Source organism: Centroberyx affinis, unplaced genomic scaffold (assembly GCF_046629955.1).
Source record: "Centroberyx affinis isolate AG114_WGS23_722 - 3 ecotype Tasmania unplaced genomic scaffold, CSIRO-AGI_Caff_v1 ptg000063l_1, whole genome shotgun sequence".
In the NCBI taxonomy this organism is placed as follows: Eukaryota; Metazoa; Chordata; class Actinopteri; order Beryciformes; family Berycidae; genus Centroberyx; species Centroberyx affinis.
In genome coordinates this window covers 128,916-156,485 of record NW_027278774.1, presented here as the reverse complement: position 1 = coordinate 156,485, position 27,570 = coordinate 128,916, and the positions used below count along the sequence as shown (strand labels likewise).

The window sequence follows — 27,570 nt, the reverse complement described above, 5'->3', positions numbered from 1 at the left end:
TGTGTGTGTTTACCAGAGACCATCCCTTGCTATCTCTCTCCCTAACGTCATCGTTCGGTAGGGAGGATGGTAGCCAATGCCCTTACTGTGCTGGCTGGAGCTCCGCCCCCTGATGAGGTCACAGCCTGAATTTCTGACCCAGCCACCAATCAGCCACTGCAATGACTGTACCTTACTGTATTGAACACACACACAAACTAATACCATCCAACTGCAATGGCGCAACACCGCACATTGAGACCATAGACTGTAAAAAAAGATGTGTGACGTCACCCATAGGTTTCTGAAGAGCCTTTTTGAAGCCAAGAGATTGGGTTTACAATCGCCGCCATGTTGAAATTTTTTGGAGCCAGTGCAGCCAGAGCGAGGCCGAGGGTCGTCCACAGAGCTGCAGCTCCGCCTGCTATTGGCTTGTAATTGCCGACCTGTCGATCACTGGACAGACGACCAGTCAATCACTAGGAAAACAACCCTGTTATATCCCGGTAAAGACACAAATATTTTGAAAATCGCACATAAGGACACACATTAGAAGAAGTGAAATTAGCTACTGAGACCATAAGCTCTTGTCGAAAAAAGGTATCGACTCTATATTTTGAGTGAGATGTTTGGGTTGTGGTCCCATTGACTTGCATGGAGTTGGGTCGGGTTTGGAGTCTTTTTGGAGCCAGCGCCTGCGGATGTTAGAGGAATTGCCTCCTGCCACCACTTCATTCTTGGCTTCAAAATTCACCCGTGTTATGTTTTTGGCAAGGAGGTTCTATATTAAGGTTTTTGGCCGCTTGATTGAGACGAGCCCCCAGTTTCAGAGCACGCATGCGCCAGGCATCTCGGCGCGACGTCGCCATCTAGTGACTAAAAAAGTCATGACCATCATCGTTTTAGGGAAAGAGTTCAATTTTGTTACCTTGCGAGGCAGCTGGATTCGCGAGATCACAATCACGCGAGAATCCATCTTGCCAGGCTTCAAGTTATGCGTTTGTAGGCCGAACCACAGTGGTGCGGACCAATCAGCAATGGCGGCTCCTAAAGAGGCTAGCGTAGATGCTGCTATAACATCAGTTATTTCTGAACTGGAGAGTATTTCCTCATTGAAAGAAGAGCAAAGAACGGCACTGAAGGCTTTTCTGGATGGAAAAGATGTTTTTGCTCTTCTCCCAACTGGCTTGGACAAGAGTTTGTTTATATGGTTCGTTGATCTGATTGGTTGAAGCTAGCCCCTGATAGACGATGATAGACAGATGGTTCATCCAATCACCTGCCAAGTATTTTTTGAAAGTGCCTGCCCTTTTCCAAACAGTTTCCAAGGACGACTTCCCAGATGGTTCTGTGTAACAAACCATCTGGCAAGTCAGGTTAACAATTTTGTACGTGTACTAAAGGATAACGCTGGTGGTTTTTAATGCATTTCTTACCGTCAACAAATCCTATGAAAAGTCTCGTCCATGTAGCCAGTGCACAATGCAGCCATGTCCCAGCAGCCATAGAACTCCATTGCATTAAAAAAACGATTAAAAACACATCAAAGAGCCATGCCGCTGCTCTGGTCAGCATATTTCATCATCGCGATGCACCGGGCCGGCCGACTTTTTCCTCAAACAACTTAATAAGCCGGCTGTAAACACTCTGCGATCTCAGGAAAGTAGTTCCGTAGCACCGAAAATAGTCCCCTACATAATGAAGAATTTGTTCCCATTTGAATTTGATTTGGTAATAACTACAATAGCCTGACTTTTCGTGGTAACAGTTAGCGATTTTTAAAATAGAAACTATGTCTTTGTGAGCTGTATTTAAAGGTTTTTAGCTTACAATTGGAGCCAATGACTTCCGGGTGAAGGCTAAAAACGGTACGTGGGAAGTTGGAAAGTAATGAGAGTAGAGCAAACGCATTGTTGATTTTGTCATTTTCATAAGACTTATTGACGATGAGAAATGCATTAAAAAACACCAGCCTTATCCTTTAAACTAGGAATTTGACCAATTCCAGTCCTTTTCCACATTTGAATTGGCAATGCATTCTAATATGCACAAGGATAGTCACTAATGTGAATAGCCAAGTTATTCAACACCATAAAACTGAGAACAATTGGTGTTTATTACAAATTGTTTATGTGTGAACAACACTTATAACCAGTTTCTCAATTCATTGCCAGAACTGTGGGAAAGCTGTAAATGTACAAATTGTTGTGCTCAAATCTATTGGTGAATTACATTTTTACATTATGTTTCTTATATTAGCCTGCTATACGAAGTTATTAGGCTGTTTAGAATATCCTGTTACCATACATAGGTGGTTTCATTTGAGTGCTGCGTTAAATTCTATTCATCTGAACATCAGAGTGTCAGCAATTATGTGCATGTCAGTTCAGCATAGAAGAGAAAAGAAAATATTTGAGAATAAATTTCTTTGGGAAGATATTTCATAGAACAGTATACACTGATCTCAAAAATGACCTCTAGAATGCATCTGACGGAAATCTGACGGAAACCTTTGACCCCTGTGCTCTCCTCTACACAAATTTCTCATTATTCATGTAATATAATTTGGTTGCAAACTATGTAATATAATTACAATGCAATATTCTCCTATTATATTGCTCTTCTTGCCTGTATATGTATGAATTTTCACCAAAGCAATATTTTGCGTGGAAATTGTGTGGGCTATGTATGGAAGCCCATGGCCGCCACTCAGTAAAATAAAAAACGACTAAATTCTGACTTCATTTCTCAGAATTCTAACTTTTTTTTTTCAGAATTCTGACTTATTTTTCTTTTTTTTTTTCCATGATTCTGAGTTTATTTCTCGGAATTCAGAAAAAAAAAAAGTCAGAATTCTGAGATATAAAGTCATAATTCTGAGATATAAATTCAGAATTCTGAGAAATAAAGTCAGAATTCTGAGATATAAAGTCAGAATTGAGTCGTTTTTTATTTTAATGAATGGATGGATGGATGAAGAATGAGACAGATGAAGAATGAATTAAGGAATAGATAGATAGATAGACAGATAGATAGATAGATAGATAGATAGATAGATAGAATAGGAATAGATTGGAGTGAAAGGTCAACCTCTTCCTCCACCTCCTCCTGTTCCACCTCCTCCACACCTCCTGTCTCTCTTCTTTTTGCTTGTTCTGTCCACTCTCCTCTTCCTCTCCTCCTTTTACGTCCCGTCACCTTCTCTCACTTTCACCTGTTTCTTCACCTCCCTCTCCTCCTCTTCTTTCTTCTCTCTCTTACAGCCATATATCTTTCCACTCTTCCTCCCCCCCTCCTTCCTCTCCATTTTTTTTTATCCTCCATCTCTTAATTCCTCTCCATCCCTTTCCTCTCAGCATTATGCCATCGCCCCCTGTCCTTCATTTCTCTTTCTTTCTAATCTCTCTTTCTCACCCACCCTCTTCTCCATATGTGTGTGTTCATTCAACAGGTGAGCTGCCTCCATCCCACCTGGTGATTCCAAATTACCCTCACATCAGCCATGTCAATCTTCCTCTGTATCCACAGCAACTGGCCTCTGATTGGCCAGTCCTAACCATGCCTTATGTTCATGATTCTGACGTCACTTCCCCACTTCCTGTCCGCCATGTTGGCCTGAAAGAGAGTTGTGTTAATGCTGTGAACAAACCAAATCAGCAGACAAAGTGTGTGTGTGTGCTTGTTTGCGTGTGTGTGTGTAGGTCAGTAGGTCGTCAGTAACTGCCCACCGGACTCGCGATCTAACTGGAACAGTTTTCATGCGCGCGCCTCGGTGACGCGGGAGTCGTTCTGCTCGCACCGGATTGGTGAAAGAGGACGCACGAGCACGCAGACAGAACGCTGCTCTCTCTCTACACACAAACACAGCCAGGTGGGAGAGCGCGCACACACACACTCACACACACGCACACACTCACACGCACGCACACACACACTCACGCACACACACACACACACACACACACACAGACACAGAGGGCAGTACTGCCAAATGTTACAATAGTTACTTAGCGAGCTGGTTGACTATATTGCTACGCCGCTAGCTGTAAGGCTAGCTAAGCTTACAGCAACTACTTAGCCAGTGACTGTGCTCACCTATATCTAACCATTAGTACAGTCTTCTAGTGTTAAATGTCTGGCGGCCAGTTAGCTAGTTATAGCCTAGCCGCGTCACGGTGGTAGCTGAGACTGTCACCGTGCAGCTGTAATGGTAACGTTACCGTTAACCGTTACCTGTTACATGGACAACTTTCAGGCAGGCAGTGATTTCCTCAACAGGGATTGGGGTGTAATCAGTGACACTGTAGTAAATAAAAAGGAGGGTATACTATGACCTCCAGTCAGTGACCTGCAAACAACAGACAACTGACATTTACGTGAGGGACATAATGTCAGTGTGAGTGTCTGTAGCTCTGTGTTGTGACCTGATGTGTGTGTAGCCCTGTAGTTGTGACCCTGTCCAGAGTGTCTCTAGCCCCCCACCACCCTGAAAAGGAATAAGTGGGTAAAGACAGTGAATGAATAAATGAAGGAATGCGTGTTCTGCTTCCACTGGTGGGAATGGTGAAGAAAGAACTTGACTGTTCCTAGTGTCTCTGTGTCATCAGCAGAGTTTGTGTTCCTGAAAGAACACAAACTGTAAAGTTCACCTCTGTGTGGATCTGACCCTCTAAGTCTCTCAATGAGCCTCTGTCAAAGGAGTTGGTATTATACAATACATTCATTATACCATTTAGATGCTACTATTTAAATCACATACCGTCTCTGAGAGACAGTGTGGATGGAATCGTTGGCCATACGGACAATGTTCTATCTGGGAATCAGAATCAGAATTCTTTATTATGCCAAGTATGTTTGCACATACAAGGAAAGTGACTTGGTGTGGTTGGTGCATAAGGTACATAAGCAATATATTAACAAACAAAATATAGCGAAATACAAAAAATAGCAAAATATTAACAAAATATATACAAAATACAAAAAATAGCAAGATATTAATAAAATATATATCTTGTGTTGCATATGTTAATTGTAAGTTGTATGGTGAGGTAGGAGATGCTGGTGTTGCAGGAAGAACAGTGCATTTGTGTGCGTGTGTGTGTGTGAGTGACTGTGTGTGTGGATTCAATGCTTGGAGTAACATGATGCAAAAGTGCACACCCTCTATGAGAGCTATAAGCTAACAGGACAAATATGATGATATTAGGAGATAACTTGATCCTGCTGGTATTATGGATTGTATGTTGCTTTGACAGTACAAGGTGATGACATCTTACCCTGTTGACCTTTATCCCTGTAAATATGCCAGGTTGATCTCTTACCTATGTCCCTTTAGAGATTTTGATCTTTGACCTCTGACCTTGTAGAGAAGGGACCAGTTTGACCTCTAATTTTTAACTTGTAACCCTGTAGATATGTACCAGGTTCCAGTCCAGAAGCTGGAGAGGATCAGAACCTCCAGGAAGAGAGTCAAAGAGATTTTGACTGACATAGGACTCGACTCCTGCCAGGACCTACTGAAGGTAATATTACTATAGTTAATAAAAGTTAACTATAGTAGTTAATGACAGCAGTGTTTGGGTTAGTTGTAGGGATAGTAGTTAGTTCATGGTAAGAATCAGAACTGCCAGGAAGAGCATGAAAGAAATGCTGATATAGGAATGGACTCTTATCAGGACTTATTGAAGTTACTGGTACTAATTTTAATAATATTAATGCTGTCAATGTTAAGGGCTAATATTAGGTTGTACGGTAGGGTTAGTGAACTGACAGTCCAAGGGCTTAATCTGGCCCTTTAATTGGGCCTTAGATTGATTTTGAGCAATTACAAAAAAAGCCAACATTTCATATTTTAGCCAGAATGATCTTTGAGAAAATTTCCAGTTTGAACACTATCAGCCAATCAGGGTAAAGCCTGGGTAAAGCTTCGTCAGAAGTGCTTCTGAGAACTGCCTGAAACAAACTTGTGAAAAGCCCTGAACCTTCATGGTCAGAACATTATGATATGTAGGTGTAGCTCTCCTCCTGTGGCTCCACTCTTTTTGTCTTTTGCAGCTTGTTTTTTTTGGCTTTGTTGAGCTTGTCACCCAGCAATTACCCTATATACTGTGTATCTGATTCTTATCTATTCCATTTTTACCAACGATTTACCTCTCGTACTAAAAGATGCTAAATTAACTAACCAGATGTAACCAGATGACACTACAGTACATGCATCAGCAACAACACCTGCTGATCTGACTGCCATCTTGAACAGGGAGCTAGATATTATCGGAAAGTGGATCCTTGAAAACAAACTGATACTTAACATATCCAAAACAAAAAGCATAGTATTTGGTTCAAATTAGGGCTGGGCAATATATCGATATTATATCGATATCGTGATATGAGAGTAGATATTAGATTTTGGATATCGTAATATCGTGATATGGCATAAGTGTCTTTTCCTGGTTTTAAAGGCTGCATTACAGTAAAGTGATGTCATTTTCTGAACTTACCAGACTGTTCTAGCTGTTCTATTATTTGCCTTTACCCACTTAGTCATTATATCACATATTACTGATGATTATTTATCAAAAATCTCATTGTGTAAATATTTTGTAAAAGCACCAATAGTCAACCCTACAATATTGCCGCAATATCGATATCGAGGTATTTGGTCAAAAATATTGTGATATTTGATTTTGTCCATATCGCCCAGCCCTACTTACAACTGAACATTTAGCCCACTTCGTAGAAAATACCGAGATATATATCGCGTATCCCCATTCAGCCTAAAAATACCGAGACATGATTTTTGGTCCATATCGCCCAGCCCTAGTTCAAATTATTCTCTAAGGCAAGAGCCAAAGCTTAAACTCTTTATAAATAAAACATCCATTCAGCAAGTAAAGGAAACCAAGCTATTGGGCATCACCCTTGACACCAAATTGTCCTGGTCAAAACATATCGACACTATTGTCAATAGAATGGGCAAGGCGTTAGCTGTAGTAAGGCGATGCAGAAAATATCTTACACCTGATTTAACTAAACTCGTATTAAGTACTATTATTCTTTCGCAGCTTGATTACTGCCAGATAATATGGGAGAATGCCACAAAAAAAGATTTAAGCAAACTCCAGCTAGCACAGAACAAGGCTTGCTCTCCAGTGTCCGTACGGCACTAACATCAACAGAATGCACTTCCGTCTCAATTGGCTAAGAGTTGAAGACAGGCTGATCGCTGCACTTCTACTCTCAACATGGAAAGTTTTGCAATCAAAAACTCCATCATATCAGTACAGTCAATTAAAACACATATACATATGCCACCAGACAGGCAACAGAAGGCCGGTTCTCACTTCCCAAGGCAAACACTAATTTCCTCAAACGCACAGTAGTATATAGAGCAATGAAAACATGGAATTCTTTACCACTGTTACTGACTAAATTAACACAGAAATCAATGTTTAAAAAGCAAATAAGGAAACACCTAGGAACATCATATTTGTAGGATGCTATTCATATGCGGATTTGTAGTTTTTGCTGGTAACAGTTGAGAGTCATCAGTGTAAGTTTTACTCATACATATTAATGTTTTTTTTTTAAATATAAGTCTAATGTTTGTGTTTAATGTTTGCTATTTGTGTTGACTGTAATGTTTAATGTATGTTTTTAAATGTGGACCCCAGGAAGACTAGCTGTGCTTTAGGGCAAAGCTAATGGGGATCCTAACAAATAAACAATAAACTACTGTGGGGGGCCACCATGGTTAGATCATGACATGCCATGCTAAAAATATTTTCTAAATAGTAATTTTATTTTGGCCGAAATGGTCTCACTTGGTAGGCTAAACTGCTAGGCTAGGACTGTTCGAACCAGTGTTTCTACTGTTGAAAATGTGCCAGAATTAAGAAAAAAAAAAAATCAAATGTAGCCTATTTTTGCTGAGAAAACCTTCATGATCAAAGTGACAAATAGCAATGTGTGGTCATGCACAGAGCGGGAGAAGCACAACTGCTTCTGCTGCCTATAGTGTTTCGATAATCAGTCAGTCATTTCCTATATTAACTGCTGCCTATGGTGTTTCAGTACTCATTCAGTCATTTCTATAGTAACTGCTGCCTATAGTGTTTCTATAATCACTCAGTCATTTCCTATAGTAACTGCTGCCTGTAGTGTTTCTATAATCACTCAGTCATTTCCTATAGTAACTGCTGCCTATAGTGTTTCTATAATCACTCAGTCATTTCCTATATTAACTGCTGCCTATAGTGTTTCTATAATCAGTCAGTCATTTCCTATATTAACTGCTGCCTATGGTGTTTCAGTAGTCATTCAGTCATTTCTATAGTAACTGCTGCCTATAGTGTTTCTATAATCACTCAGTCATTTCCTATAGTAACTGCTGCCTATAGTGTTTCTATAATCATTCAGTCAATTCTTATAGTAACTGCTGCCTATTGTGCACTATATCTATAATCATTCAGTCATTTCAACTTCTGAAAGCCCTGAACCTCTATGGTTTTTCAGAACATTAAGATATGTAGGAGGTGCTTAAGCGGGTTGCAGGCTGTCCATCAAACAAGCAGCTCCACCTACAACATTCGGCATCTGTAGCTCTCCTCTCCCCCTGCGGCTTCACTCGCCTTGGCTTTTGCAGCTCGTTGTTTTACCTTTGTTGAGTTTGTCACGTAGCATAAACCCAGTGTTTTCTCATATACTGTATATTCTACTGTGGCCGGCTGCTACGGTAAGATCATGACATGCCGTGGCCGAAATTATCTTATTTGGTAGGCTAAACTGCTAGGCTAGGACTGTTCGAACCAGTGTTTCTAGGTGCCACTGTTGAAAATGTGCCAGAATAAAAAAAATAAAAAAAATAAAATGTAGCCTATTTTTGCTGAGAGAACCTTCATGATCGAAGTGATAAATAGCAATGTGTGGTCGCCGACAGAGCACAGCTGCTTCTGCTGCCTATAGTGTTTCTATAATCACTCAGTCATTTCCTATAGTAACTGCTGCCTATGGTGTTTCAGTAGTCATTCAGTAATTTCTATAGTATGCTGCCTATAGTGTTTCTATAATCACTCGGTCATTTCCTATAGTAACTGCTGCGTACAGTGTTTCTCCCCTGGACTATGCCGCCACTGTAAGAAAGAATTCTAGGGGAAACACTGGATAAACTACACAGTATCTTACCGGATGTTGTTCTGAGGAGAAGGTACCGGGAGAAATTTGTGGCTCGGTCGCTGCGGCGTGTGTCTATGTGGATGTCATCGTGACGGTGTTTTAATTGGAAGATCTCTGCAGATAGAGACTATAACATTCTGTAACAGATAAACAAGAGTAAAAGAAAATCTACCTAGGCGTATACATTACTGTTTAAACAACTTGGGTATTTCTTGGTTCCTCCTATTGACCTTGGCTTGCTAAGTTATGGTTTCCACCTAGTTACTTGCCATGTCATCCTCCAGAAAAGTGTAAAATTAAAATGAATTAGGCAATGCTTGTTGTGACTTACTTTGGTTAATGTCAGGATATGTTTAATAGGGCTGAATGATTTTGAAAAAATATCTAATTGTGATTATTTTGACTGATATTGCAATTGCGTTATGATTTGCGATATTAGAGGGAATGATCATTTTTACATCATTATTCTCATTTTCATCGAAAATCGTATTACAATGATTATGGTGTGATTTTTGCGGGGATCTGTACCAAACAAAGATGTTTTCTTAAGTCTGTAGAATATGATGTGTAGGCCAGGACATCTCTGCAGCACGACAATATTTCATTTAAAATGGTATTTTGACACACATTTCGCTTTTAACAAATATTGCACCTCCTGCGATTTGAAAATTGCAGTAGGCCATATTGCGATTTCGATACAATTTCGATTAATTGTTCAGCCCTAATGTTTAAGAAATACATGAATTAGGGTTTCAATTTAGACAATACATTGGCATTAACAACATGTATAACAACATTACTTAATGCAGTTTATTGTGCATTTAATATGAACTCATCTGTTTGTCACTGTTCATGCTTAATTCATGTTAGTAAGCACATTAGTTAACATTATTAACAAACATGTATAACAACATTAATTAATGCAGTTATTCCTGTGCATTTAACATTTATCTTTGTTAATGTTGTTATTCATTTGACTTCATGTTAGTAAATGCATTAACATTAGTTAATGAACACTTAATGTGAAGTGTTACCAAAGTGCTCACAGGCCAGTCACAATAGTTAAAACCAGGTGATAGAGAGCCTTCCCAACACTGAGTAATCTCCAGCAGACTTTTTTTCATCCAAAACAATCAGTCCATCTAATTCTCAGTCCCTCCCTCCTTCTCTCTCTCTGTCTATCTCTCTGTCTGTCAGGAGCTGAAGGGGTTTGATGCTGGTCAGCACTGGTTTGACAGCACAGACTGGGAAGACTTAACAGACTGTGACAAGTCCAAGAGGAGGAAGAAGGTAACTACACTGTAGGGTTGGGGATTGGGAGGATCTTCTCATTTCTGTGTGTACTAGTGATGTGCGGGTCAATCCGAAACCCACGGGGTCCTGCATGTTTATCCGCGGGTGGGGCGGGTTAGGGTCGACTGAAGATGATATTGAGAACGGGTCAGACGGGTGCCAGCAAATGGGCTACACACACAGTACACACACAATGTAATTATAGACTAAATTTCTTTTTTTAAACTTATTTTTTATTTGGTTATTTCTCACATCCCCTTTTACATCAAAAATATTTCAACATAGGTTGACAGTTTCCTTTACAAGGGGTTGCAATTTTTGTAGAGTTTTATATATCCGAACAATTCAACATGAAAATATGTATAGAAATAATATAGAATAAATAGTTATGAGGATATGCGGATATGTGTATGTGTCGGATAGGGGGGTTGCGGGTTGAAAAAAACTTGACCTGCACATCACTACTGTGTACCATAAAGGAACAATTCACCACCCCAAAATGAAAACCTTCTGTCATTATTTACTCCCCTTATGTCAATGGAAGTTGGCTACTGCAGTTCCATCTCAGCCTTCTAACAAACTATTGAAGTGAATGTAGTCTGGTTGTTTAGATTGCCAAAAAGGAAATAGGTGTGAGGAACAGGTCTTGCAGCGTAATAAAAAGTGTTTTGTAACCAAATGATTGCACTGTACCTAAATTAGGTAGAGGAAACAATAAATTATTTTTTATTGTGGAAACTGAAACACGGAAATGGATTTACTATGTTTACAATTCACCAGCCTAGAGAGCTTGTTATGCTAGCACACTCCGCCCACAACCACATCTATTGGCCTATTGGCTCTCTGTTAGAAATGTAACCTATGCTGACGTTACCACCCAAATGGAACTGGAAGACAGTATGGAACAACTTCAAAATGTCAGGCAGACAATGCACTTCACTTTCAGTACTTGGTACATACACTTTGACATGTGACAGAACAAAAGCTGACCCGACCTCTTCATGGTACAAAGTTGGCATGTCTAGAATAATATTACTGGCTTGAATTCTGCTAAAATATGATTACTAATGCCTAGGGCTGGGCGATATATCGATATTATATCGATATCGTGATATGAGACTAGATATCGTCTTAGATTTTGGATATCGTAATATCGTGATATGGCATAAGTGTTGTCTTTTCCTGGTTTTAAAGGCTGCATTACAATAAAGTGATGTAATTTTCTGAACTTACCAGACTGTTCTAAAACAGGGAAGGAAACCCTGTCTTTGCATTTTATTTTGATCACAGTCTTGTTTTAATGAAAGTGCTTGTGACATCTCACATGTGGCTATGACTTACAACTGAACATTTAGCCTACTTCGTAGAAAATACCGAGATATATATCGTGTATCGCCATTCAGCCTAAAAATACCGAGATATGATTTTTGGTCCATATCGCCCAGCCCTACTAATGCCCAGAAAAGTTGATTGACTCATCGTGGCTTCAATTAGTCAGGTGAAGACAATTCCAGGGTTTCATCATCTGTCAGACTGCGATTGGTGTTCTGTCTGGTTTCAACAACCATGGGCTCCTCTAAGCATTTGTCGCAGGACTTCAAAATGAAAATAATTGAGAGGAGAAGGCTGTAGAAAATAGAATAGTGGAGGTCAAGGCAAGATGTGGAAGACCAAGAAAAATCTCTGATAGACTTTGACGAAAACTGGCCAGATCTGCACAACAGAACCCACGGATCACTGCAGGGGCCAGCAGAGCAGTGTACCTGGAATACTGCGTACCTTACACATTAATGATCTGCGAGAGGTGGGGTCAGCCTCTATTCACTTAATAATTTTTTGTAACAGGGCCCAAACATTTGCATACAGCTGTAACTATGAGTTAATTTCAATATACCTTGGCCTATAGGGCTGCACGATTATAGTAAAAACGAGAATTCCGATTATGTTTTACTGAATCATTATTAATCACAATTATTTGTGATTCTGGTTCTTATTTACAAAATTCAAATAATAAATCAAACTAAATAACAAATGTAACTGAAAATATACAATACATGCATAGTATTTAGTGCTCCACTTTCAATAAGAAACAAATACGTTGGGCTGATCCATTGCTCGTCGTTTTCCCAAAGATGGGCTATGTAAGGTTTTAGGGCTGCAACTAACGATTATTTTCATTGTCGATTAATCTGTCGATTATTTTCTTGATTCATCGATTAGTTGTTTGGTCTATAAAATGTCAGAAAATGGTGAAAAATGTGGATCAGTGTTTCCCAAAGCCCAAGATGACATCCTCAAATGTCTTGTTTTGTCCACAACCCAAAGATATTCAGTTTACTGTCATAGAGGAGGAAAGAAACCAGAAAATATTCACATTTAAGAAGCTGGAATCAGAGAATTTTGACTTATTTTTCTTAAAAAATTACTCAAACCGATTAATCGATTATCAAAATAGTTGCTGATAATAGTTGACAACTAATCGATTAATCGATTAATCGATTAATCGTTGCAGCTCTATAAGGTTTCTCTGCCTGCTTCTCTATCTTTGAAAGAGCTTAATATACCACACCAGGACATTCAGGGGAACAGACAGGACATGCAGGACATTGTACAGCAGGTGCTCCAAAAGGGAGAGAATCTTTATGAAAATCCATATTTTCTTGAACCTGAGGATTGTAAGGCCAAGAGGGAAGACCTTGTGGGACCTGACGGTTTACCACGACCTCCTCACACTGCTGATATGCTTGTACTGATAGTAATGTAACTTTACCATCTTGTTATCCCCCTCTCTTGCGGTAGTGGTGCTACCGTAGCCAGAGCCTCTGCTGCTCCCTCTGCTGGTTCTCCACTCGCTCCTGGTTCACATTCAGGAGCCATGTCCAGCGCTGCCATGAGGAGGAGCAGGACCTGGCCTCCCTGTCTCCCTGCTCCCGCTGCTCCTACGTCTCCAGACCTGCCCTCCTACATAGACACACCAAGCTGTTCCACTCCCAGACACAGGGGGGCACTAACAACAACAACAGCCACAGCAAAACTCCAGTGTCCTCCTCCCAGGTTGGTTGATTAGTTACATACCGTATTTCCTCTAATATTGGCCCGGGCCTTTATTTACCTCAACTGCAGAGGGTACCAGGCCTTTATTGGAAGCAGGCTTATATTAGAGACAGGCCTTTATTTCTAATCCCCTCTGTTTGATAAGTATATTTGCTCATACTTTAGTAGGTAGCCGTTTTTTTTGTTACTGCAATGCATTATGATAATTACGGTAATCGACGACAGAATGCTCCAGAGACTTCTGCCAGGAGTTTACTGCTATACACTGTTGTTTTTAGCTGCGACCAGCAGCTCTATAGCTCGCTCTGTCGGTTGGTTGGTTGGTTGGTTGGTTGGTCCACAAAAATTTCCCCAGCCTTTGGTGGCCTATAGCCGCACAGTGTGTGTACGTGGTCGCAGCTATTGCAAATTCACACTTGTTTCCTTTGTTTTTTTTCCCCGGCCTGTATTTGGGGCCGGCCTTTATTTGTTTGTGTTGACCACGGCCCCGGCCATTATCGGAGACCCGGCTTTTAATTGACTACCGGCCACTGTTAGAGGAAATACGGTAGTTAACCAGGCTCCTAGATAGCCATATGGCTGTGTATTTGGTCAGTTAGTTATTTTCCTTTTTGCATATAGGTTGGTTATTTAGATAGTTGGGTAGTTAGTCATGTAGTCAGTGAGCTGGCGAGCTAGGCAGTCTGTTAATTAGTTTGTTGCTTACATATTTAGTTGATAAAATGACATCTGTTGTGTTGATAAAATTAATTGAATTAACATCAGTGATGCATTTGTTTTGCTTTTAAGCTTGTCACCAAACAGATGGCATGATAATCACATAGTCACAAGTGTATGCCCTTTGCCTGTTCCATTGCCATTGTGTCTCTAAAATGTCTGATTACTTAAAAAGCACATTGAAAGAAAAGTCACTTGTATTCACTTCACTTGTATTCACTTCACTTGTATTCACTTCTCATTCAGCTGTCTTATATGCCTCATATTCAAAGAGACAATGACAAAATGATTCATATTGCCTGCGTATTCATATTCTCTCCTGTAGGTCCCATGGATTGAACCTCAGTGTATGCTTGTATTCTAACGGGGATTTGTTTCTTCTCTCAGGTGGGAGTTCGTGTGTCCAAGCCAGGAGTCGGTGGAGACAAGTTCTCATGTGCTCGCTGTGGTTTCCATGACAGCCTGCTCTATGTGATAAGGAAACATGTTCTGGTCAGCCACTGTGAGGCTCTGCTGCAGCGTTACTACGGGCGACGCTCAGCATCCAGCCACCAGATGCCTGACAACACCATAACATCAAACAGTATCCATAACCCAGGTAATTACAATGAGACTGACACTGACTTTGGTTGTTCTGTGTCTCATAAACAGTCCCCCAGGATTTGTGGAGGTTTTGTTGATTATGCGTGATTTTGCCAGAGCTTCACAGCTTGTCAAGGTATGACGCGATTTACAGACTTTTAGGGGTTTATTTTGCAGAAAATTGGTAAAAAATTGTCAAGGAAAAGGAAAAAAAAAAGTCAAGGAAATATGGTAATAAAGTGGCACTAAAGAGATACCAAAAACGGGATTTTTATAACTACCTCCCATGGTGAAACATATAATCACTTCCTGTGATAATAAGCACACTGTGCATTACAGAAACTCCTGGAAATATTTTATGGCTCATTGGGCCTCATTCACAAAACTTTTCTTAATTTTTTCTTACATTTGTTCTTAAGAAACATGCTTACAAAAACACAAATACAGGATTTATGAAACGTGCAGACTCTCGATTTTTGCGTATGCCAGGTGATGCCATGTATCTGATGATGAATTGCTGCTTGTTCGTAAATTGGATGCAAAAGTGTAAGAAGTGGAGTGACGGCAACCAAGAAACAAAAAACATGGCAAGAAATGATTGATGTTGTCAATGCTGCAACATCACAGACACACACCTTGGATGAAATGAAAAACAAATGTTTTGACTCAAAGTTAGAATCTAAAAAGCAGGTGGAGTAGAACACTGGTTTAATTCAAGCAGCATCTCCATCAGATGTTAAGCTCAGACCTTGGGCTGTATAATAATGTTACAATGCGCATTGTGGTTACATTTTTGGCTGGACCGCAACAGCGGGGCCAGCCCTACAAACGCGAATGTCTGTCACTGACTGACTGACTGACTGACTGACTGAGTGACTGACTGACTGAGTGACTGAGTGACTGAGTGATCAAGTTACACCATTGGTCGGCCGTGGCACGTGGCACATCATAGCATCACAGAGCCAGAAATTTAAGTTTCGTTTTCTCCGCCGTCTAGTTTCTCCGCTGAGATCAGGAGCCCGTTTCTCCCGCACAGTAAGCAGGCTGACCAATATCATGCATGTAAGCTGAAGCTAAAGTAGAATCTATACAATTATATCATATCACCGTTTATGTCGATGCATATGCGCGAGCTCAGTCCACCTGAAATGCTCCGTTCTGTCGGGGGAGAGAGACACACAAACAAGCATGGAGGTTTCATCACGCCGAGGGCTTATTGCCGACCTTCCCGAAGTTTCCCGGGGCCACGGTTCCGACCAGTGCTGCTAGCTGGGCACCGATTTGTTCCCGATGATCCGGCCGAGATTTCGGCCGGGGTCCCGACGACGATGCGCCCCCGGTGTCCGGCGAACAGCGTTTTCGGCACCGACGGGTAACAGAGCGCCTGGCGCTTGGATCGACAGGATCGATGCGGGCCGTGGGCGCGGTGGAGACGACAGCGGTGGAGAGAGAGACGGGACGCGCTGGAACGATCAGTATGGATGTATGGACTATTATTCTGTATTAGCAGTCTACAGCAGAGTTATTTACACCATTGGTCGGCCGTGGCACGTGGCACACTCATACACGGTCCAGCCATATACTAGGTTGTGACCTAGTCTTGTTTTCTTCAATCTCTGAAAAAATAAATACAGAGCAGTACTGGTAGTTGTGCAAACAACTGGTTTAGTTAATTTTTAGCCCCGTGGCAGCAGGGGCTCTATGGATCGCGGTGGGTCACACTGTCGGTCACACTGTCGGTCACACTGTCGGTCACACTGTCGGTCAGACTGTCGGTCACACTGTCGGTCAGACTGTCGGTCAGACTGTCGGTCACACTGTCGGTCACACTGTCGGTCACACTGTCGGTCGCTCTGTTCACCACTTTATGGGTCACATGGGTGAAAGTGTACCTCAGGGAGTTACGGCGCGTTCACACAGGACGCATAACAGCTGCGGAACGGCCCTGAAGCGGAGGCCGCTTTCTTTCGCCGCCCATGTTGATGGGTCAGGTCATTCACACTGTCCACAGTGTATTTTCTCTATGTGCCGCGGTGCGCATTTCACAGCAAAACACCATAGAAAACACTATAGATGGTCATCTCTCCATTATATGACCACAGAAGCACAAATATATTAAATAATCAACTTACCAGGGTCTTCACTGTTGTTGTTGATGAATCCATCTGCACTGATGCAAGTTTTAAATGCAATACATTGTAGGAAGATGATCTATCTGGTTTTGAATTATCACGTCTTTTGAAAATTGCGTCTGTTATTGAATTACCACAAAAGTAAACAAGGATACATGTTTAGGTTTGGTTATTTATAGGCTACTTAATTTATTTAGGCCCATATGTCATTATTTAAAGAGATAGAGAGAGAGAGAGAGAGAGAGAGAGGGAGGGAGAGAGAAAGAAAGAGAGAGAGAGAGGGGGAGGGAGAGATATCTAGGTCCCCTACGCTTTCCTAATTATTGCCTGATCACAAGTCATGACTCTTGCTGGGAAAACAAATAAATTTGACAGCTTTGATATGAGGGAGTTTGTGAAGAAAGGGAGAAAGTGAAGAAGATTTGGAAGATATAAAGTTCATCCCTGATGTGGAAAAGTACAGTGAGCTTTCAGCAGTGTTTCTACAAGGACAGCAGTGAACAGATGAGGCTTGGTGACACTAAAGTTTGCCGGCTTGGTGGTATTTAGACCTTCAGGCCAATCACAGTGCTTAACTCCACCGAACTGGGAAGCCGGGCCACATTAAACCAACACACAGTCAAATGACAAGTGCAGACAGTTTAATCTGAGCCGCGGAGTTGCCAAGTGGTGTTGTGAAAATGTTGGGAAAGAAGAAACTAGAAAGAGTAGTAGTAGTAGTAGTAGATGCAAAAGTACTATTTATTCAGCTAAGCTTTCGTTTAATGGCCCTTCATCAGAGCATGGAAAAGAAGTAGTCTACATTCTGTCTTCTTTTCAACCAGTTTAACTTGTAGACAGACAGACTTGTCATTACCATTTTCACATTATCCATTATCCACACCACTCCAGACAGTCAGAATCAAGTATTCATCCAGGCCATTGTATAATAAATATTAATGGATGATATTTTGAGCGCTGACTTGTCATCTCATGTTTCCTCTAGCAGGAGGAAGTTGAGCCAGTTTTGAGGGAAATGGCTGAAAATGGTGATACTCAGGTACGATGGCCTTACGATCACCAATAGGGAAATGCTAGTAAAATATGAAACGAGTGAAGTGTATTTTTTAAAGGTAATGTTGTCCATTCTATCAATATCATAGGAAAGACAGCAAGAGATTCGGGGATTCAGGGTCAAGAAGACAGCAGAGAGCAGCCAAACCCCAAATCCATAAAACAGGATACTGCACGACCGATGGCTTCGCTGTAACCTTTTTTGTGTTTATTTTAGGTATGCAGCTGTTAGTACTCAAGTGTTCCATCAAATTATAATAATTGTGTAAAAGAATTCCATTCAAATATAGTACAGAGGTATGTTATAAGATCTTTAATTTGATCAATTTAAGATTCAAGTTAAGAGTATAATGATATGTGCAGTGTTTCTGTGAAAAGCCCTGTTTGGGGGTAATAATGTCAACTCTCAAATAATCACAATACCTGCCAAGTTATCACAGTACTTCCAAATCCATTTATTTATATAGCCTTTTATCACAAGCATGTCTCAAAGGACTTTACAGAGAATGAGCCTACCTACGTACTGTAGGGCTGTCAACGAATATTCTAAATTAAATTATATAATCGAATTGTAAAAAAAACCCCAGACATTCGATTGTGAAAATTAATATCCGATTGTGAAAAAAAAAAGCAGCACTACCACGGCTGTCTGCACAAGTCACACAACGTCACTTTCACCGATCGAAGATGAAATGTAGGTCAAGCTGAAACGAGCAAATAATTCAACAACAGCCGTGTGGTAATGATGGCAGAGAGTTCACAACCTAACTCGGCCGCAGAGAGAGTGGTTTGCACTCCGAGCGATCTAAAAAGCCCCGTTTGGAAATGCTTCGGATTTTGGTCAGTATAGACGGCAAAATTGTGTAACCTCGAGATAAAGTTGTATGCCAGCTATGTAAGCTACAGTTAGCCACGTCAAGGAAAAGATAATTGTTTGATGAATGTTTGAATGTTGAATGTTGAATGTCCGTTCTATATACCGTAAAACTTCAATTAATAGCCCGGGCTTTTATTTGCTTCAATCACTGAATACAACCGGCCTATATTTGGGACAGGAGTCGGGACCTTTACCTTTAATTCCTTTCGCACAAAACTCTTGCTCAGCAAAGATGGAAAAATACTATCAAATTGTTTATTTAAACCAGTATGAATATTACCTAACCTGTATAAAAATGAGGCTATCGAATAACATATCAATTACGAATCATTCATTTGATCTCGCTCCGAGAGACAGCGTGTTCTCAGTTCTCACTCTAGCACCAACCACGGCGCAGAGAGAGAGAGAGAGAGGGGAGAGAGAGAGAGAGAGAGAGGTCTACAGTCTTTAAATGAAGTTTATGTTTATGTTGAAAATAAATATACCTATACAAGTAGTTATGTCTCTTGTTGTATTGGTTTGCCCTCTTATGGACATAATGCGCAAAAATAGATATTCGAATGGTTCGAACCTATGTGTTTTTTTAGAAGGAATAATCGAACGTCATTTTTGGCCAATTTTGACAGCCCTAACGTACATCCAACTGATCAACCATCAGTCGTAGAACAGAATGATGTAACACAAACACAAGGCAGAACAAAGTACAAGACACACAATAGCAAATTTTAGCAAGACATAGCAAGCCTACCTATTCTACATAGCCTAACTTACTTGGCAACACCACCCTTAGACCCTGGAAGCATAGAAGGAAGAACTCCCAGGAAAACCTTATTAGGAAAAAAATGGAAGGAACCTTGGGTGGCCAAGTCAAAGAGGGCTCCCCCAGCAGAGTGTGAGGGGAGTCCTCCAGCAGCACCCTGGTCAAGACGCACACCCACACTGCTGCTCTGCACCACCGACTGGTGGCTCCCTCTTAGCCGGCACAAAGCCACGTTTAGGAGGTTGGCGTCACAGATGAATTGAATGTTTACTGTATGTTATGGAGTGTTATTTTTTGCGATTTAAATAGGGAAATGCTTTTGGAGATTGTGCTTTGATGTGCACATGTGTGTATTGTTCCTGCGACGTTTGGCAGGCCAGCAATACCATGGAAATCTCCTTTTATTTGAGTCCGCACTACTGTAGAATATGGAAATTTTACATATTATGGTCCTCAAGGCCGCTCCAGTAACAGCAAATGTGCCATTGACGGGGTTGGCTGCGAGCTTGTGGGTCTTTACATCATAATTAATGACGTGTTTCCAATTGAATATAATTCCCTATGAATTTGTTCATATAGACCCAGCTTTGTTAATATGTTGTAATATGTACAAATGGATTGAAACACATTTTATTATGAGTTGATATGAGGTTTGTAATTACTTAAAGTGACATTGCATAAAGAACTTTCTAAAGGGGAAACCTTGTAAGCTTGTCTTCACTCGAAGACAAGCTGAAAGGTCTTTGAAATTAAGGTAAGAAAAAAATATAAAAACCAAAATGTTCATGGAAATGTTTCTAAGTACACTTTAAGATCAAATCTGATTGTACGCACGTTTTGTGAATGAGGCCCATTCTTTTTATGTTACGAGCAGAAAATGCATGGGCTCAAAGTTATGAAAATATATATTATCAAAGGAATATACTATGCTTGGATTCCAGTCTTATTAAAATAAACCTTTAACTTAACATCAGCACTGTAAAGACCAAACAAAGCCAGTCCATTTGAATGTTTCATGATTATAAAACTGTATAGCCTCATTTAGAAACTGCCCATTTATTTTTGAGGTACACTTTGTGTTCTTCTGACTAACTATATGAAAACCAAACACTCTGGATAAATGCCCCTCCCCTGACTATAATAATACAGGTTAAATTAATTCCTCCACCTTTAGGGTGAATAAAAGTACAAGTCATAATATTTACTATTATTATTATTATTATCATCATGCCCCATGTAGGGTGATTAAATATCCAACTCACTGTGGTCCAAATCATTCTCCATCCCTTCCCTCTGTACAGAGTTTGTTGAGTAGATTGGAACATTTTATGCAAAAAGTGTGATAATTGGCCACAATTATAACAGTGCTGTTATTTTGCAAAATTCTGGCAAATATTAAAGGGGTTGGTTGAATTTGCATTAATTATTACGATCACAAAATCACTAATTCCTGGAGGGACTGTCATGATACTGAATTTAATACTGAAGGTGTCCTCTACATTGGATTATAATCACGGTCAGAATGAATATTTACTGAGCCTGACAGGTTCAAATTCTAAATCTAAATCTAAATATTGGCTAGGTGAGGGTCAAATAGTTGAACTATACTGAACAAAAATATAAACGCAACACTTTTGTTTTTGCTCCCATTTTTCATGAGTTGAAATAAAAGATCTAAAACTTCTTTCTATGCACACAAAAGGCTTATTTCTCTCAAATTTTGTTCACAAATTTGTTTAAATCCGTGTTAGTGAGCACTTCTCCTTTGCCAAGATAATCCATCCACCTGACAGGTGTGGCATATCAAGATGTTGATTAAACAGCATGATTATTGCACAGGTGTGCCTTGGGCTGGTCACAATAAAAGGCCACTCTAAAATGTGCAGTTTTTATCACACAACACAATGCCACAGATGTCGCAAGTTTTGACTGCAGGAATGTCCACCAGAGCTCATGTTGCAGCATGATAATGCATGGCCCCATGTTGCAAGGATCTGTACACAATTCCTGGAAGCTGAAAACATCCTACTTCTTGCATGGCCTGCATACTCACCAGACATGTCACCCATTGAGCATGTTTGGGATGCTCTGGATCTGCGTGTACGACAGTGTGTTCCAATTCCTGCCAATATCCAGCAACTTCGCACAGCCATTGAAGAGGAGTGGACCAACATTCCACAGACCACAATCAACAACCTGATCAACTCTATGCGAATGAGATGTGTCGCACTGCATGAGGCAAATAGTGGTCACACCAGATACTGACTGGTTTTCAAAAAATGCATATCTCTAGCCCTAGTCATGTGAGATTCATAGTTCAGTACCTAATAAATGTATTTTTTCAAGATAAAACTGCACATTTTAGAGTGGCCTTTTATTGTGACCGGCCCAAGGCACACCTGTGCAATAATCATGCTGTTTAATCAGCATCTTGATATGCCACACCTGTCAGGTGGATGGATTATCTTGGCAAAGGAGAAGTGCTCACTAACACGGATTTAAACAAATTTGTGAACAAAATTTGAGAGAAATAAGCCTTTTGTGTGCATAGAAAAAGTCTTCGATCTTTTATTTCAACTCATGAAAAATGGGAGCAAAAACAAAAGTGTTTCATGACTGTTCAGTTAGCTGAGCTGCTTTAAAAATTCTACCGCCATGCTGACTTGATTTCTCAACTACTTGCATGCATTTCCAGTGGTCACCTCCCAGATCAGTTGGTTCTACTGGTCTCATGCTTTGAAATAACACCTGAAATCATTTGTTCTTGTGACACTGCGTGACCCCTTCTATTTTCTGCTCCTAGATGCTAACCCACCAGCTAATGGTGTTTCTCTCACGAAAACACCTGATCCTGCTACTGTGGCTGCTACCAACCAAGGTAATTAGATGTATGACAATGGCTATGTATTCCATAATTTATTTGGTGATGCTCTTTGACCCCTCCTAATAATTGCCATTGCTGTTTTCAGTGGCAGTCATGTTAGGTCCACAATCATGCTCTGTTATCATTTCTATCTCACTGGTAATATTATGGAAGGCGTTGACACCACATCACACTGCAAGCAACACAATCAACTAGTCAAGTCCATTCTTTTCCTATAGAGCTGAGCGTCCAGGGAAACTTGGCAGATTTGTGGACATTCAACAAGCTTGTCGGCCGAGATAATTTGGCCATGGGAGATAATTTTTCGTGGTTGTCGCCTGTCAACAGCCAATCAGATTTCTGCACTTCCTTGTTTCCCTACCCATTTCATTTAATTTCATGAACAACAGCCTGGCAAGTGCAAAATTGATGAAAAGTTGATTACAGCCATTCAAAGATTCCCAGTTTGAAAGACTAACAATCACAGATGTTACTTAAATACCTATTGAGCCAGAAGTATTGTTTTAGTATTAGTATTTGGCATTGAAAAACAGGACATTTGCATTGAAAACAAAAATTTAACTGAAAAAAAAAAACATTGGCATTAACCCTCTATGATACGCATTATGATGTCAGTTGGGAAAAAAATTTTCAAGAAATAATTTTTTGGGGGTACTTTTTGGGGTGACATGGTGCAAATACCCTGGCTGTAAGGGTATAGTGAAAGTGCAGTGTTCAAAGTGTGTCACTTACCTATGCTTCACTGCTGAGAAGAACTGCTTCATGAATTTCCATAAACAGTGAGCCTTAGACTCTTCGACGCATTCATTCCAATAGGTTGTTCCACAATGGTACAATGTTGCCTGCAGGCAACATTCAGACATGTAATCTTATGAAAAGAGTTATTTTTAACATTTTAACATTTTAAGTGGCATGCATTTTAACCTGTTGAGGCTATTGAGTATTTTCCATGTGTTTTTAAATACATTTTGTTCAAGTTTGAAACAATAACTCTCGTTTTTCATTACTTACCATTATGGTACGGTGTTGCCTCAAGGCAACATTTGCATTTTAACAAGTTTCCATTACTTAATTAGCAAATAAAGTACATTAAACTATTAGAAATTAAGCTTTACTCACCTATTATTGTGAATCAATTTTTTTCCAGACTGAAAAAGGCCAGGAAAAGACGTTTTCAGACAATTTTTGTGGAGAGAAATGGTTGAGCTGATCCTTGTGGGACAGTCTGCAAAAAAGGTTTTTAGCATGGCCTCCAGAGAGTCATGTGACAAATTCAAACATTGCTATTGGTTCCTTATGGTCCTGGCTCTTTTTCAAAGTATTGCATCATAACTGGGGATGTATTGTGTGAATGTAAAAGGCCAAAAATGGGTTTGTTGCCTAGAGGCAACATCATACCATAGAGGGTTAAAAACTTTCATTGAAAATAATATTTATTGGGATTGGAAAAAAAAATCTTGGCATTGAAAAATAAAGCATTGGCATCAAAAAATAAAAACTTGCCATAAATGAACAGAATGTAACACACTTGTTCATTTTTTGACCCTGCACTCACAAGTTTGTTTGTTTTTTCAATGACAATTTCCTTGTCACTCTTTTGGCGTCAATGGGAGGGGTTTTCAGTGGAGAGGAGGAGGGGTGTGATTTGCATCTAATCTGCATATTTTGAGAAGAATGCTGGCTACCGGAAACTGATGAGAAGAAGAAGAAGATTGCTGCCGTTCATGTTTGGAGAAGTTGACCGAGAAACAAGACTGACCGGTGGTGACTTTTCAACAATGTCCGCTCTCAACTGGCCGGTCGATAGATGCATCGGAGCTTTGCCCCGTGACTGTTGACGACCTTGAGCCTAACGAGAGAGCAGGCTGCTCTCACTTCTCCACAGGTGGAGAGGGGCTTCAGGGAGACAGCTAGCCAACTGCTAATGTTTGCTAGGTGACTAAGTGACTAGCAAACAGATGGTAAACTGAGAAACAAGCCAGGCCAGCGGTGACTTGTCAGCAAGCTACACTCTCAGCTGGGCCGGCTGGCAGGTACATCAGAGTTTGAGCCCATCCCGGTGGGGGCAGTAACAGATGTTGGTTGGTCACCAACTACTAGAGTTAATATGAGTGTTCTTCAGGACTGTAAGCACGTACAACACGTACGCACGTACAGTTCCAATAGCCTACCTAACAGTGTTATATAGTTTAAAATAAAAGGAAATAAACAGTATTAATAACATTTGCGAAATGTCAAATATTTATACACATATAATGAGCTCTGTCCATTAAATCCATTTGGGAACATGCTTTTACGCAGGCACTCGTCTCTCTCCTCTCCTCTTATTCCTCCGACTGAGAGTCAACACTCAGTCACTGGATTTCTCTTTAAAGGCCTGCATTTGCCTGCATTCGCTGAATTCTAAAAAAGATTGTAAATACATTTTGTGCAATTTTCACCGTGCAACATACCCCCAGCTAACTCCAGTACAATGGGCTGCAGGCCATTGTTAGACAGGTGTGTGGGTCACTCCCTCTACTTCTCCTCCTTTTTTCCACTGACCATTTTTCATTCAAACCATGACAAGGAACCGACTACACGCTACAAAGCAACAGGAAGTCATTCGTTTTCAATGGAAGCTGGCGACACAAAGCTACAAACGCCACAACGTAAAATGTAGCAGCACAGCTTCAAACTGAAGTTCAGCTAAATATAAATGTAATAAACGTAATAAATGCCTCAAAAATTATGCTTGGAAAACAGTTTTATTGATTTTCTTTTTTCTGTTCATTTTCAATTAATGTGAACTAAATAGCGGTTGCTGGGTAGCTATCAAAGCAATTTAACGTTGTGAAAGCCAATACCAAAGCAGCAAAAATACATGATTTGCTTGTTCAAAACTTTGCAGCTGCAGACTACTACATAGATGCAATCAGAGCCTCTCGCACTGCCCACGATCATCACGATGGAGCAACCCATTCACGTTCACGTCAAAGTTGTTCACAGTGTGATTACCGGGTTTGTCTTCTAGCCAGTGCTTCATAGTTGTAGAGAAGAGGTACCAGCATGATGTCCATTGTACAACCTGACCAGGGATGTAACGGAATATAAATCCACCTTGGTGGATTACATGGTAACAATTCATGTATGCAACATTAAAATTCAAATGTCTTTTTAAGAAAATGCTATTGTAATTTGAATTTTTGTTTGTATTTGGGTTGTTTGCCTTGTGGGGACCAATAACTGGAGTTGATAGTTTCTCACCTGTCTGAGGTTTGGTCCTTGTTTTCTGATCCTAGAGGTCTGACCTCTCTTTGTTCATTGCTCCTCTTTGTTTTTTGCTTCTAGGTGTTTTTTGTTTTTTTTTTGCAAAATATTTTTATTGAAAACACTATTAAATGACATAACAATGAGCATGTGGGTGTACATTTTAGAATTTTTTTACCATAGAAAAGAAAAATGACAGTAAGGAACACTCAGATTATACACATAAAAGAAAGAAGAACAGAAGAACAACAAACAACAAAAGTACAAAACCCCAAGAACCCAAACACACCAACATTCACACACCCCCTGGCTCAGTAAGAGTGAAGAGTACACATACACATAACAGAATTTAACAAACCAGCCCTTAGTCCGGCAGGACCTGCAAGTCTGTAAAGTATGATAAAAAAAGGTTGCCATTTGTGAAAAAACTTATCAGTATATCCTCTCATTGTATATTTAATTTTCTCAAGTTTGAGAAAAAACACAGTGTCTTTGAGCCACTGTGAAACAGAGGGAGGGTTAGGAGATTTCCACTGTAGGAGAAGGCGACGTCTGGCTAGTAAAGATGTGAATTTAATAATTTCTTTTTGCACAGAATTTAATCGACCTGACTCACCCGGGGTCCCAAAGATAGCAATCAATGGACAGGGCTGTAGATGTATTCCCATTATGGTAGACATTATATTAAAATATGCTCCTAGATGTCTGACTCATCATTGTGTCTTTGCTCGTAGAGGTCTGACCCCTTCTTGTGTTTTGCTCCTGGGGCTCTGACCCCAATCAGGGTTCTACTGTTGTGTGTGCGGGATGCCAGCGGAGACATCAGAGCACCTGCTGTACCACCTGCTGAGTTCAGACAAGCATCGTGAACTCAACTCTCACATCAACCCTCTACTGGTGGAGCACTGTAACAGCAACACCAAAAACAACACCACGGTAAATAGTCTCCTAAAAAAAAATAGGTTTGAATACATATCAAGATATTTCTAAACTTGTATTTATAAATACATTATGAAATAATATAGTGTAACCTCATTGTGTGTATTTTATTGTTTTTCATTGTATTGCTTTCATTTTATTTTCTTGCACCAACTCTATTGTGATACAAGCCTTTTAATCACTTACTAACAGCAAGAGAGATGCTAAAACGAATAATGAATAATGTAATTAACAGCAATGGCACAACATATATTGTATATAATAATAATATCTGATTCCAACTGAGCTTAGAAGATTTCATAATAACTTGCTGTTATTCAAATCTCCATATCTGTATCATAATTCTGGCAGCTAGAGACATGGGCTGAGGCTGAGTGTGTCTTGAACCAATGATGATGATATTGATGATGATTATGATTATTATTGTTATTATTGTTATTATTAATATCATCATTACCCCCATTTGGGACATTGCTAAGTGTCCCAGCTCATGAGGTTGCCATGGGAACAGCATGGCACTTCTTGGTGAAGGGTGATGTTACAAAGCTGGAAGATTTGTATGTGTAAAGTGAATTACGCAATATAAATATTCTATTTTAATTGTAGGATATGAAAATCTATATCATTTTCTGATGATGTTGGTCTGTTTTGACTGCAGATTTCCATTATTTTTGTGATTTTTTTTTTTTTTTTTTCCTTCTCTTGCCATCTCATTGGACTCCCCTATGCTTAACAAAGTAAAAAGTGATTATTGAGTCATGGGATGTTTTCTAGCTCTAGTATTAATGATTAAAACATCTCTTTTTTCTAGCTCTAGTATTAATGATTAAAACATCTCTTTTTTCTAGCTCTAGTATTAATGATTAAAACATCTCTTTTT

General features: G+C 40.0%; 1 protein-coding gene across 1 annotated transcript in view; it reads left to right on the top strand.

The window, feature by feature from the left end:
• Nucleotides 1–5,393: 5,393 nt before the first annotated feature.
• The window catches only part of adnp2a (ADNP homeobox 2a), a 40,844-nt gene continuing 18,667 nt past the window's right edge, over nucleotides 5,394–27,570 (top strand). The window contains exons 1-7 of the mRNA XM_071520109.1: nucleotides 5,394–5,501; nucleotides 10,348–10,440; nucleotides 13,243–13,497; nucleotides 14,602–14,761; nucleotides 14,914–14,932; nucleotides 25,342–25,352; nucleotides 26,536–26,687. Of these exons, the coding sequence (XP_071376210.1) occupies nucleotides 5,394–5,501; nucleotides 10,348–10,440; nucleotides 13,243–13,497; nucleotides 14,602–14,761; nucleotides 14,914–14,932; nucleotides 25,342–25,352; nucleotides 26,536–26,687 (798 nt within the window). The remainder of the gene's footprint in view (nucleotides 5,502–10,347; nucleotides 10,441–13,242; nucleotides 13,498–14,601; nucleotides 14,762–14,913; nucleotides 14,933–25,341; nucleotides 25,353–26,535; nucleotides 26,688–27,570) is intronic.